Source organism: Ursus arctos, chromosome X (assembly GCF_023065955.2).
Source record: "Ursus arctos isolate Adak ecotype North America chromosome X, UrsArc2.0, whole genome shotgun sequence".
In the NCBI taxonomy this organism is placed as follows: Eukaryota; Metazoa; Chordata; class Mammalia; order Carnivora; family Ursidae; genus Ursus; species Ursus arctos.
The window spans coordinates 85,980,677-85,995,676 of NC_079873.1; the positions used below are offsets into that span (position 1 = coordinate 85,980,677).

Below are 15,000 nucleotides of genomic sequence, written 5' to 3' on the forward strand. Positions count from 1 at the left end.
TAAATGTTCAGACAAAAGTAAATATATTGTTAAATGCCTCACTATGATTTTAGACCGCATCTAACATAATAATGATTTCATACAATATTTGTGTTCTAACTTATCTTTACCACTTCAGTCTTTCAAAAAATGAAGAGTATCTCAAGCAATGATTCTCAGGAAAGGAGGTATATATCAATTTACTGTACTGAAACAAAATATGAATCCATTTTCATGGGACAAGAAAGAAATGGAATCTAAACTATTAACTTTTAATTTTCTTCATTTGCCAAGCGTCAGGGCTATAACCCAACTGGTTCTAGTTACTCTTTGGTGAACTGTGTATGTGTGTGTGTGTGTGAGTACACACACTTTTAAATGTGCTCTATTTCTGAGGTTTTAATTTTTTCCATAGTAAGTTCATTTTTCCCTTCAAAATATGTGTTATTAATCTCTCAAAAAACGCAATACCTTGTATGTGGTACTTTGATATTAACAATTGATACACATCCCTGGAATTTGGGAGTTTTTGTCCATATAGGATTAAAAAACAACATATAAAGTGTTTTGCTTTTACTCAAAGTAGACAAGGGATGGGCCAAATGAAATAATTTCATAAATTGCTTTAAATACAGTGCTACTTTTATTATGGATGTAGAGTATCTGTTCATCCAGTGCAACTTCTGACTCTTGGGCAAAAATCACCTTCTATCTAGGACCATAATTATTTATATAACTTATCTCTCCTACTATATTATAAATTCCTAAGGCAAAATTTGGACCAGATTTGCAGGATGAACTGTTTAAACCTGATTAAAGGGGAAATAGCAGCCTCCCAGGGCCAAAGCAATAAAGTTTATAGATAGATGTAAGAATAGGGTCAATTTCTTGTAGTTTACCTTCTTATGAAATGCAAGAACCCAGAGCTCTGACATCGCAAAAGCCTATTTTCAACTTCTCTAGCACCTTCACCTTTTTACAGATGGTCTTTTCTGCTTTTCTACCCAAAGGCATTCTGCCTGTGGCCCTTAAAGCTGAACACAGGGATTCCAACTGGAGATCTTAAGGTCTGGAGGATATGATAAGGAACTGGGATCTGACATACTCACTACACTTAATTTCTGTGGTAGTAGGTGCTCTGTGAATCCAGATAGTTCTCTCTAATTCAGGAGCCATTACCCACATGGGGAATGGTTCTTAACTCTCTAGTTTTTCCTTCCACATTCTGCTGGCTATTTTTTTGGCCACATCTCTGTACATTTAGCACAGCCACGGAACAATGAAAGACTGCATTAAACTAGTGGCTAAAAAGAGGATTCCAGATTTCCACAGATTATATTTAGTCATACTACCTTATGAATAAATTTGAATAGATGGTATATAACGATCTAGGTTCCAAACTATACCTTAAGTGAAATGCTTATGCAATCTGAGAAACACTTAATTTTTCATTTGGTAACTCAGACACCGAAACTAACAAATTAGGTACAAGTTTTACAAGTCGGGCCAACCTGCCTTTTGTAAAAAGGCAACAAAATATAGACTGCAAATTAAGCTAAGTAATTTTGTATCCTGTTTTTGATATATCTAATTTATTTCTCCAAAAAGTATATTTTAGCCAGGAGTCTTGCCACTGACACTTGCCAAAAATAGTCTGGCCTGAGCATCTCCAGAATGAGCCTCCATGACAATAGTGTACTTAGAAGTGACTCACGTACAGCTTTTCTTTTACATGAGAAAAATCGATCTGGGTGATGCTACCATGAGCACTAATACTAAATGAGGAGTTGGGGGAGGGCTTGTTTAAACCAATTATTCTCAATGAGCCAAGTCCAGTTACCTAAAATAATCAAGAATAACAATGATCACAAAATAGTCCACTCTGAGAGGGAAAAATATAATTATGCTGCTTACAATGGTTTTAGCCTCATACTGCCTTAGAAAAATGACAGATTATAATACTAAATATAAAAGCGAATTTGGTTTACAACAAAGCTAGTCACCCAGAAGAACCCGATCTAGCCAGGGCCTTTGAAAGTAATAAAGTAGGTCTGTCAGCTATTTCTAATAGCTCAAAAATCCTAATAGAAAATGAACATTTGTAACATGGAAACAATCGCGCTCTCTCTCTCTCTCTCTCTCTCTCTCTCTCTCACACACACACACACACACACACACACACTCTCACTCACACAAAACAAACTCCAAAACAAAACACATCACCTTTTATATGGTCACCCTGTTCCTTAGAAAAGAACAAACCTCCATCCCTAATTTCTCAGAATTAAGTAATGCAACAAAGTGGCATAGTTGAGAATCAAGCTCCAGACGCTGCCCACGCACCTGCATAATTATTTCACTGCTAAGAGGTCTAAGTCCAACAAAGTAAATGAGAAGAAAAGAAAGTCTTTTAAGCTTGATGATAGACCACATTTCTGTTTTACAAAATAAGAACACCTCTATTATTCACTCTTATATGTTCTAGAAGAATTACCACCAACTTGAATTTACGTAAAGAATCAGATGTACACTTTGCTGGGCACCTTACTGACCAAAATTTTAAGGAATCTTCTTTGAGACGTTTGTGTTCATCTATAGGAGTTGTGATTCTCTTCCTACAAAAGTATATACTCTAAGTACTAAGAGAAAGGAAATAAGTTTGCCTCGGCTTTCTAACATGTAACAGCCATAAATGCAAGTAGCTTGGCAAACACTAGACATTGTTCTTCTTCAACTGGGATAAAGAATATTTCTACTTGGAAGCTCTGACCACTAATAAATAGAGTCATTTGTGGACTTGAACATGTCACCATGGATAAACTTCTATCAATAATTCTGAGCTCTCCATCCTGCTTCTTATTTGCTCTAATCTTTCCTGCTTTTACCCAGAGTCTCCAAGGACAAGGAAGGAATAGTCTCTTTCATAGTTCAACATTATAATTCTCACAAAGTCTTTCTGCTACAGACACAGAAATTATGCAATTTTACGACTGGGAGGAAATCAGCCTATTTATAAGGTCTTAGTTCAGCCTAAAATCAAAGTTTCAATTAGGAGAACATAAAACTTGACTATGACAAGTGTCTGAACTTTAAAACTGTATGTTTATAAATAAAAACGTAATCTACGATAGGCATTTCATTTAAAAAGGACCTGGTCACTTTTTAGATTTAGATTTTAGAGATTAAGGGACCATAAACAAACTAGATCATTGTCTTCTGTAAAATGGTTAGCTTTTAAAAGGAAAAAAAGGGGTACTCAACCAGGTATTTGTATGCCCATGTTCATAGCAACATTATTTACAATAGCCAAGAGGTTGAAGTAACCCAAATGTCCACAGACAGATGAATGGATAAACAAAATGTGGTAAATACATACAATGAAATACTACTCAGCCTTTTAAAAGGGAAGGATATTCTAACACGTGCTACCACATGGGTGAACCTTCAAGATACTATGCTAGGCCAAATAAGACTATCATAAAAGGACAAATACTGTATGACTTCACTTATATGAGGTATGCAAAAGAGTCATATTCAGAGACAGCAAGTAGAATGATGGTTGCCAGGGGGTGGGGGAGGGAGCTATGGGGAATTAGTGTTGAGTAGGTACCGAGTTTCAGTTGGGAAAGATGAACACATTTTGGATATGAATGGTAGTGATGGTTGCACATCAGTGTATAGAACTGTACACTTAAAATTGGTTAAAATGGTAAATTTCACGTTATGTATATTTCACAACAAACAAGGGCATATCTGAGTAATATTCTGAAAACAACAGTCTACCTAATCACAGATGAAGACAGTGAAAAACCAGATATTCTAATTTTTTTTAAAACGACATCTCTACCCGGTGAGTCTTTAATTTCATAGTTTATTTTTTGTTTTTATTTGATTCCATTTGTAAATTTTGTGATTTATGGGTTTTTAAGATTGAAGAATGAACTCCAAGAACCTCCAATTGTCACATTTAAAAAAATTGTATTCTTCTCAAAGTCTAGTCCATTATTTACATGTACCACAGAATACAATTTCACATCATACATAAGTATATTTTTGTAATAAGCGTTATCCCCTTCTTCAGTATTAATCCAAGTCAGTTTTCTTCTGACTAGTCTATACAACCCTGTATTATATACTTTTTATAATCCCATCTGTGGATTTTCTGGAATTTAAAATAATGTTCCAAAATTTCAATCTTAACTCCTAACTAGATTTTGTGTCAAATTATTGATACATGATTTATACAATTTGCAGTAACTCTCTTTCAAGTTTATTGTTTTCATGACAAAGCTGCAAAACATGATTTCTCAGAAGATTTGATTTTGTCTTAGCTTAAATGTCACAATTAAGACCTTGGACTTTGCAGTCAAATGGCCTAGGTTTGAATCCTGGTTCTACCGCTTACTAGATATGTGAGTGGATAAATTATTAAAATTCTGTAAACCTCAGTTTCCTCATTTTAAGTTTTAATAAAGGGCAGCTATTAATAATAATACCATCAACAGCAGCTTGTAGAAATGGTAAGTGCCCCCTATTGGACTGAAAGGCATTATGCTGCAACTTTTCTAAAATTGACTCCACAGTTTTGACTCTAAGATGAATTTAGAAAAAAAGAGCAATTGTATATTGTAAGACGTGTTTTCTTTTGCTCATCTCTTCCAAATAACTTCATTCTTATTGTCATGTAAGCAAAAGGAATCAAGCCAAACAGAAATGAAAAGACCGGGTATGTTCATGCGTATACACACACACAAACACACGCATCTAGTGTGCCATACATTATTTCAGGAAGTTGTATAAAAACACGAGAAAAAAGTTGAAAAATAAACAGGAAGAGCCACAGACTACAATGAGGGTAACCACGTATACAAATGTAGGCAAATTTCCAAGCTGAGCTATCTGATTCATTCAGAATCACATTATTGTCAGAAAAACACACTATAATGCCTCTGGTAATACTCCTAGGAGACAGATCTACAAGTGTGGAAAAGTTGAATACTTTCATCCCTTCTTATCAGTGTAGGCAAAAGAATTTCATATTTTCTTTAAACAAAACCAAACTGCTACTACAGTCGCTACCACTAAGGATTTCTAAAGTATATAACATTTGATACTGGGATTTCTGCCACAATTTCATTAGAAAGTACAAAGGGTTTCTGTACAATCCACTTGGACTCCTCAACTATAAAGAAAAATGGAAATTTTATGACAGACTTATATTTCTGAAAATGTGTTCCTTGGGATACTAATGGCCTAAAACAATGAATGGGGTGGGAGGATAAAAGGGTTCTGTGGTCAAAAAGTTGAAGTTTGGGAAACGCTGCATTCTAGATCTCACTCTTAGAGATTCACAACACTATTAACATAAAAGGCTCTGAGAAGTCCCGCAGTGAGCACAGCTGTTTAAATTTGCTTAACCAGTGTTCCCCAAATTTATTTGGCCATAGAATCCTTTTTTCCAAGCAATAACCAAGGAACCAGTGTTCCTCATAACAACTTATTTTGGGAAATGTGTCATAAATTGCCTTTGATTAGCTATTAAAAGAGTCACTTCGTATGTACCTGTCCCAAAGAGGTAGTCACTGGCAGAATTTGCTCAAGTCCCAAAATGAGTCCATGGTATTTGATGTCAGAAAAAAAAACCTAACTTGCTTAGACTAGCCTTTATGCTATCTTTAGCAAGTTCAAGTCATTTCCAGAATATGTGTTTTGACCCCTTTACTGCTTGTATGTTCTTAATCAAGTCCAAACACTCAATTCTAATGCCTGCGCAAATATAAAAAATGAAGGTGACCCTCCAAGCCTTTGCTTTTCTTTCCAGCCTTCACTGTAAGCTAAGAAAACGCTGTGGCTGTGAGCTGCACCTTCAAATATAAGAATACTAGACTCAGTCACCAGCATTTTATTAACTGGTACAATGAGCTGCATTTATGCAATCCTAAAATAAAATAATGACTGTTCTGCAATGTTAATCCAGAACCAAAGTAGAGACTGAATATTATTTCGTTCCCCTGACACCTCCCTAACATCCCTATTAAGTATATAGAACAAAATCCTGTAATTACTACTTATCTATTGGTGGTTAAGCAACCTGCCCCAAGTACCAATAGTCAGCAGGGACCAATTTCTTGTTGGACAGATACTTGTGCATATTACAACTATAGAAACTGTATCAGATAATCACCCTGAAATATGAACAAAAAACAGGAAATTCCTTTACTAATAGCTTATTATTTAAGGAATTTTCTTCTTTTGAAATAACTTTGGAACATAATTTGCTAGAAATCTAAACTTGAACCAAAAAAAAAAAAATCAGATGGCATGCTCGATAGCTTTTTGTGAGTTTGGAAATTAAAAACAAAGTCTAAACTGCAATGAGGCATTCATTACTTTGTCCTTGTGTTAGAGGAAACAAAATAAGTAAGCTGCAATTAATTCTGGGTAAAGTGTGAATGTAAATGATTACGCTGCCAGGCTGTGGCATCCCTTTCTTCCAAGGTTCTCCCCTTTACTGCAAAAGTACATAAAAGTGTAGCAACATGTGTAAGATGAAATAGACATCTACAATTCTTAAAAACCTAACAGGAGACACAGTGTTATTACGGAAATAATACATTTGGTAAGCCATTGACATTTGGGCACTGATTTTCAAGTTACACAAATAAGCTGGCCTTTGAAGGAAGACACTTTAAAACATCTATGGCAGAACACATGTAATCACAGTATTTTATATTATGATAATATACGTAGCAATAACATTTTACCAGAGGTAAGGCAAATGGTTGAAGAGAAGGAAAAATCTGATGTGAAAGGAGTCAATAATGTTAACAATTTAGTAAAGGCAAAGGAGTTAAAGTATCAGGTTCAAGTTTCATAGTGGTTTTTTTTAATGTAGAAGCAGAGGTAACAAAAATTGGTCTTCACCTGGTAAGTGTGTACTCCCTGAGTCCTGAATGCAAGTTCATGGCAGAAAAAGTACCTATGCATCCACGCAATCTTTTGTCTCGACCAATCTTCCATGTTACAAACAGTGGGCTGTAATGGAAGATAAAAATAGGGTCAATCAATCAATTCAACTCAAGCAAGTTATTTATTGAATATTTATTATATGCAGGGTGAGATGCCTGAGATATAAAGACCACATGACAGGCCCCCAAGGGGCTGGATCTAGCCTAACGGGACTGCATTTAACAACAATTATAGTTGGAATGATTGAGTGTATCCTATATGTGAGGCAGCACGATAAATGTTTTAAACAAATCATCTATATTAATCCTCATCAACAACTCTAAGAGGCTGAGTAATGCTACTGCCAACATTCCTATTTTACAGATGAGGTAGTCCCACAGTTAATACGTAATGAAATCCAAACACCAACCTGGACAAAGCCTTAACCAGCATGGCTGACTGCTTGAGTCCTCATTTAAACCTCAAGTTGCTGATTGATTCATTAAGTCTAGTTTAGAAAAACCAAAGAACAAACAAACAAACAAAAACCCAAAATTTCAATAAATACTCAGTATCTCTGGGCAAAGTATTGTGAAAGGTTACAGGAAATACAAGATTACCTAAAAGATCATCGTAGCTCACTAGGGGCCAGTACAGAAGGCAGGAGTGTTCACAACTAACTCACACAGGCAAAAGAAAATGAGTGCTATAAACTACGTCCGAAATGCCGTGAATGAAGCTATGGGGATAGAAGGAAATTTCATTGAGTCTGATTCTCTTCAGCTTGGCCTAGAAAAATGAGTAGGGTTTGGAGAGGTAAAGGGCAGGAGCAAACATTAACAAAACAAGACTCTGAAACCAGAAAAATTATTTTAATTTTTAGATAAAAGTATGGCCAACAAATAAAATCTCTCAAGCATTAAATACTATGGCATCAAGAAAATTATATAGTTTTTTTTAAAGGTTTTTATTTATTTGAGAGAGAGCAAGTGAGAGAGAGAGCGAGCACAAGCAGGGTGAGGGACAGGAGAAGCAGACTCCCCGCTGACCAGAGAGCCCGATGTGGGGCTTGGTCCCGGGATTCCAGGATCATGACCTGAGCCAAGGGCAGACGCATAACCAACTGAGACACCCAGGCGCCTCGGAAGTTGTGTAGTTTTAAATGAAGTTTAATATAGCAGATGTTTGGATCTGGCAGCAAACCAGTGACAGCCTCGATTAATGGTTGAGTCTAGAAACAATTCTAGTTAGAAGCAACTTTATATGTCAGTTTGTATGAAATAAATTAATTTACACATTTTAGCACATTGTGTAAAAAAGATAAATACCCTACAGTTGGGGGTGGTTTGTGTTAATGTGACTATTCACAGTATTATGGATATGATATAGTACATTTCTGCTTTCTAAAAATTTAAATTTTAGGGGGACATACCATATGTCATGTATTTCTAATAATATGCTGTTGAGTTGGAGAACACACTCTGTATTTAAAGTACTCCCTAGTCAGTCATCAGCAGTTGGGTGAAAAGATCCTACTCAAATACTTCAATTACCCGTCCTGAACATTTAAATAATGTCAAGTTCTGACAGGTGGCCACAGGGCAGACAGGTTCCAAAATAAATAATGTACACAAACCAGGAGCAGTGCTAGAACTACCATCTCCTAAGAACCAAATTCTCAGAGGCATTAAAAAAATGACCCTAAGGCCAAATGATGGTTGATGTTAGTATTCAAGTGTTGGATGACCTACATTAAAGGTACGAAGATAAAAAGCCAAAGGAAAATTCCAGGTTTTCTGCTTTCTACATCATATGTACCTAAACACCTTCTAACTTGAAACAAGATACTGATGCTCCACTTAGAGCATTTCTCTAATTGCTCTTGACTGAGAATTATCAGGAAGACAAGAATTAGATGCATAACTCATACAAATACTACTACCTAAATTCCACACACTGTCTTTATTTTTTTAAGAGTTTATTTATTCATTTGACAGAAAGAAAGCACGCACAAGCAGGGGGAGTGGCAGGCAGGGGGAGAAGCAAGTTTCCAGCTGAGCATGGAGCCTGATGTGGGACTTGATCCCAGGACCCTGAGATCATGACCTGAGTAGAAGGCAGACACTTAACTGCCTGAGCCACCCAGGCACTCCACACACCATCTTTAACGATGAATTTCACCTCTTTATTTTTCACTTTGTAATCTGGTAGAGTCAATGTCAGCAACCATTATGTGGACAGTAAGATACCAATTTTCTCCCATAACGGCACCTATATAAATCACGTCTCCATAACATGTCCCTTGGCAGATTCAGAACAAAGTGAATCACACTGTAACATAGATACTAACATGTCTTTAAAATACCATAATGGCTTTTCCATGACACAGAACTAAGTTGTGTATTCTTTTCCTCAATGACCTGAGTGAGAAACCTACAAGTGTGAGTGAATTCGTTTCCCACCAAAAACCCTAGAGATGAAAGTCATTTAAAAGTGCTTTACATTCAATTATCTTCTTTGTCCCACTACAATATATATGCACATCATTCTTACAACAATCCTATCTACTCAAGCAAACATTCAAAACGTGTAGAGTAAACAGAAAAAGAATACATTAACCACTATGTTAGGGAATATGTTGAAGGGCATTCAAAACATAGTAGGGAAAATCATATACAGTTTCTTATAATGCTATGCTATCACTGATGAAGGGATGATGAATTTGAGGGGTAGGGTGTTAGAGGATAAGCTGCATTTTGCCAGGCAGCCTGGGAGAAAAGGTACTCCGTAATAAGCAAGGGCTCAGAGAGGTAACAGAAAGTAGTGTGATAATCTTGGTAACTTGCTGTGGTCTCTTGCAGATTTAACATTCTATGAATTTTAGGCACTGTTGAATATCTGTCCCCAAGAGCCCTCATAACAGGTAAAGGAGATGCAGAGTTGTCTGCACTCTCCCTGTTCCTTACCTGCCCCAGGCAACAACCACTTTGGGGGTTGGTGTGGCAGGGAAATATCTGTGGCAAAGATGGGAGAGAGCGCTACTTGACATCCCCACTGTGTTTAGGACAGATGCCCGAAGATGGAAGAAATCAGACTGTTAGGAGACAGAAGACAACTATGCCTTCACAATTTGGGGCTCTAATTTCTCATTTACAAATGCTCATCCAGTGTACTTTATAAAGAACACATATGTGTTCAAACAAAACACAAACAGACTCATAGATAGAACAAACGGATAGTTGCTGGGGGGGATGAACCAAGTCGGTGAAGGGGATTAGGAGGTACGAGGCTATGTTATGTACAGCTAGAGAATGTAGTCAATAATATTGTAACAACTTTGTATGGTGACAGATGGTAACTAGACTTAACTATGGTGACCATTTCAAAATGTATATACATACTGAATTACTATATTCTGTGCCTGAAACCAATACAATATTGTATGCTGAGTATTTTTCAGCAAAAGAATTAAAAAAATGTTTTAAAAGAACACATATATGGGGCGCCTGGGTGGCACAGCGGTTAAGCGTCTGCCTTCAGCTCAGGGCGTGATCCCGGTGTTCTGGGATCGAGTCCCACATCAGGCTCCTCCGCTATGAGCCTGCTTCTCCCACTCCCCCTGCTTGTGTTCCCTCTCTCGCTGGCTGTCTCTATCTCTGTTGAATAAATAAATAAAATCTTAAAAAAAAAAGAACACATATATGGAACTGAAAAAACCAAAATACCTACAAGCAACATTTCATGGGGGAAAGAACTTGGGAAACGAAGCATTTTAAAGTAGACTGAAACAGAATAAACATCACTGAGCACAAGAGATTGTATCTTGTGTGTGATAACTACTTTGTACAGGGCAATGACTATGGGAACATTCAATACGTATTACCTAAAAATAGCAACCAAAATTTTTCTTTTCCCAATGCACAGAGGGAAGAAATAGGCAATTTTATTCTTAAATGTATTACTAAAACATGTATGAGTTCCCGAAAGGATGTACGACAGCAATGTAATCAGAGATAGATCAAAGTAGAAAAAGGGATTTGAGCCTGTTGAGAGGAGCTGCTTAGTGACAAGGAACTAAGGAAAATAGTTCATAGTAAGACAAAGATTGAAGGTTTCTGGAAAATACTTTTACCATATGGTTTGAAGCCACCTACATACACTGAAAAAAAAAATTACTACAAGCTAGAAAGGGGTTCAAAATGAAATGAAATATTAATGGCAATGTTTATCTGAAAGTAACCAGACATAGCTTTTTAAGGAATTTTCCTACTTGTGAACATTTTGTACCACTACGTTCTGAGAAACCTTTGGAGGCAAGTAAACTCTCTCCATTTTTCCGAGTCTGTAGACAGGAACAGGAAGTAACCACCTAATCTAGGTGAATCCTCTCTGCCAACTGGCAGCCAATACCATCAGGTCAACAGTACTAGCTCTCAGGGAAATGTAGTTGCATGGGAACAGCAGAAGTACAGAAAAACAATGTAAATCTGAACAGAATATTCCCCAGTCCAAGTTGCAGTGCCACTTCTTCCGTCCCTCTTTTGGGACTACTGATGCAGACCAGAACAGATTAGACATATATTTGTGGGAGAGGGGTACAGCTATGAAAAGGGTGTGTTCACTTAACAATATTTTACCATAAATCCTATCTCCCCTCCATACCGCAGCAGATACAGGTTAAAAAAAATGGCCTTAGATAACTTGCAAGCCTTCACTCTGGCAATTTGCTCTTCTTTAGAATGAGATTTGTAGGGGATGACATTAACAAGATGATATCCATCCCTACCAATATAATGAGAATTACTATAAATGGGTTTTCAACAAGGCTATTAATAGTACCCATAGATACGGGAAAAGAGAAGCTACCTAGCATGGTTCTTTTCTTTTGCCATCAAATCATGATGGCTTCTCAACTATGCTCAGGTTCTTCTGTTACTTACTCAGTGATGATCCAACTAAATTACTCATAACATCCAACTCAATACCATAATTCCCCAGGATCTAGGGGCTCAGAGAAAAACAAATGGTGGAGTCTTCCTTCCACTGCCAGGTTAAAACATTTCGCTTCCTGTTTCAACACAAAGAAGTTACCTACCTCATTTACAGATCACATAAACTACAGATACGATTTGTAAAAAATGTACTCAATGTGGTTAAATCCTGTATTAGTCTACTTGGGCTGCCCTAACAAAATACCGCAGACCAGGTGGCTTAAACAACAGAAATTTATTTTCTCATGGTTCTGCAGACTGGAAAGCATCAAGGGTCCAGCAGGGTTCTGTTTCTGGTGAGGGCTCTCTTTCCGACTTGTAGGTGACTGTTTTTGAACTCACTTGGCCTTTTCTCTGAGCATTCAGAAAGAGAGAGAATGAACGTGCATGCACACAAACTCTAGCGGCTCTTTTTACAAAAACACTAATCCTGTTGGATCAGGGACCCACCCTTATGGCCTCAAGTAACCTTAACTATCTTGTTATAGGCCCTATCTCCAAATACCATCACGGTGGAGGTTAGGGTTTCAACATATTCAATTTGAGGTCCACAATTCAGTCCATAGCAAACCCCTAACGACAGTTTTTGCACATCGTTCATGGTTTATATGATAGTCTAAGACTGTTAGATGAAGGACATCTTAAGAGGTTATCTATTTCTTCATTTTACAGGTAAAAAAACAAAAGCGATCCAGGGAGACTAAGTGCAGAGTCACCTCGATGGTTAGTGATAAAACCTGGGTAGTTCTCCAAATCTTACTACCAATATCATTTTTCCCCCAGTACAGGGGAAAAAAGTTGTGAGTAGCAAAGCTAGTCGTCCTCTAAGATATCAGAGAATAGGAAATTCTTATGAACACACAAATCTCATTCTCCTCCTCCCAGGAAGGGAGAAGAAAGATCAGCTGAGAAGATTCCAGAACAAACTAGAAATGCTGGATCAACCTAGACACACTAAACCAATTTTACAAGCTTCTATACTATTCCCATTAGAAGCCCATAGCAAAACCTACTATTTTATCTTTGATGGCCTCCCAACACCCTTTCTGACTCCCTCTCAACCCTCTTCTTTAATTTTTTTCCCTGTTGTCTAGCTAGCCTTCATCAAACTCAAGTGATCTAAAAGCTACAAATTCCTGTCCAATCAAAATTCCCGCCAAACAAAAATTTCCATTTACGATCCCTTAACAACTGTTTAGCTAGGTATTGATCTGACTGCTTAATTCATATTACTTAATGAGGCTTTTAAATGAGTGAATGAATCATTAATGGATGAATGAGGCTTAACTCTTCCAGGTAATCTGAAATTCAAATTAAGAAACCCTGAAAGGAGAACAATAGGAGGTGGTAAATGGGGGGGGGGGAGAAGGTAAGGTTCCCATACATTTTACACTTCTCTCAACCACACGGATCCTTTACTGCTGATAAGGAAAATACATTAAATCACCATTACAACCTTATACAACACTCCTCTCCCTCCAACTTTTGTAAATAGCCTGTATCCCATGCGGCTCAGGAAAATAAGGAGACACTGTTCAAACAGACAGCATGGGTTAGTATAGAAGACCACAAATATCTGAAAATGGGAATCAGGAATTACCAATCTTTCAGTACTTTTCTTTGCCTGATAGTCCCAGAAATTCTATCATGGCAGCATTATATTTTCCCCCTCCCATTTCTATAATGCTAATTTAACTGGCAAATGTCAGAGGAAGAGAGAGAACCTAAAGTCTTACAGATGACTGGGAAGGTTGAATGGGTATACGTGTGTGTGTCTTATAAATCAAGTGTAATCACCACCAACATATAACCAGCCAAATCACACACATACTTTAAGGGATTAGCTTGATTCTGCCAAATTTTGAAATGAAAGAACCATTTCTTCCTCTTAGCAAGACCAAGTCAATGATTTTCAGTAAACTTAAAAAAAATTCAGTCTCAGACTTGATATATTGGAATAGCCTGTCTTATTTCTTAGAGCCCCAAATTAGATGAGAAAGCCTGCCTGCATTGGAAAAAATACTATATTTACACATATTGTCCAGTCTTAGTTTAGACTGCTTTATTAAATTTAATATATGGTAGCATCTTAAGGATGAAGCTCATAAAATAAGCTTTAAGTGACAAATTGCTATAGATTTCCACAATGAAATAATTTATATTTGGAATTCCTGCTCTGAAACAATTTGTTCAAATAGTTTTAAGGGTTGGGACTCTGCCTTTACTATGATAGAATTAATTATTTTAATATAAAACAGATCAGGCAAAGAAAGACCTACTGAAGGCTTAAGCATTCTAAACTCAATATAAGCACAACTGAGAGAGCTAGCAGAACTAGATTCAGAAGTTTCAGAATGCTTTGATTGATATGATAAACTTTTATTTTTTATGCCCTTAAAAACTTTTATGGAACTGTGTTTGGTACCAAACGTTTTGTTCCATGGGACAATTCATATGCTGGATGGCTAGGGAATACTTAACACTTCAAACAATGAAAACAACTAAAGGTTTTTGTTTTGTTTTTCACTTGTATCTTAACCTCCCTACTAATGATCTATCTTCTCCACCAACTTGTCTTATCCTCAGAATCCATTCCATGACCAGAAATAGAATAGACAGAAAATAAATAGGCTGAATGACTTAAACACTAATATAAAGAGAGCTGTAAAGTTATCTAGCTTCTTCATTCTAGATTTCCATCTTACTTCCCATTCCAAGGAGATCCAATGTAACAAGACAGGTTGGTAAGACCTGCAATAAATCTGTGATGTAGTTCTTTATGAAGTTTTCTGGGTTTAGAAAGGTAACTGTTTTGATTTTAAGGTCCTTGAATTGGATTACTTGCTCCTTTGAAAGAAAGGAGCTGGATAGACTCAGCTTTGTAGCAGGAATTCCCCCAAGCCCTTCGCATTTTAGGGGTTAGAAGGAAAGGCAGGTTCTAGGGACAAAGCACTCAACTGAGACCATATTTTGTACCAGGGCTGCTTATGTTGCCTTTACCTTCCCCCGCTCCCTCCCCTCTTTTATCTTCCAAAAAACAGTTCAACTTTTAAGAACCTCTCTTTGCCCAAGAGGTTGAGGG

General features: G+C 36.9%; 1 protein-coding gene across 1 annotated transcript in view; it reads right to left on the reverse strand.

Moving 5' to 3' along the window:
• Positions 1-15,000, reverse strand: part of AMMECR1 (AMMECR nuclear protein 1) — a 109,570-nt gene that overhangs the window by 51,605 nt on the left and 42,965 nt on the right. Inside the window, exon 2 of the mRNA XM_026478819.4 lies at positions 6,904-7,014. Coding sequence (XP_026334604.1) covers positions 6,904-7,014 — 111 coding nt within the window. The remainder of the gene's footprint in view (positions 1-6,903; positions 7,015-15,000) is intronic.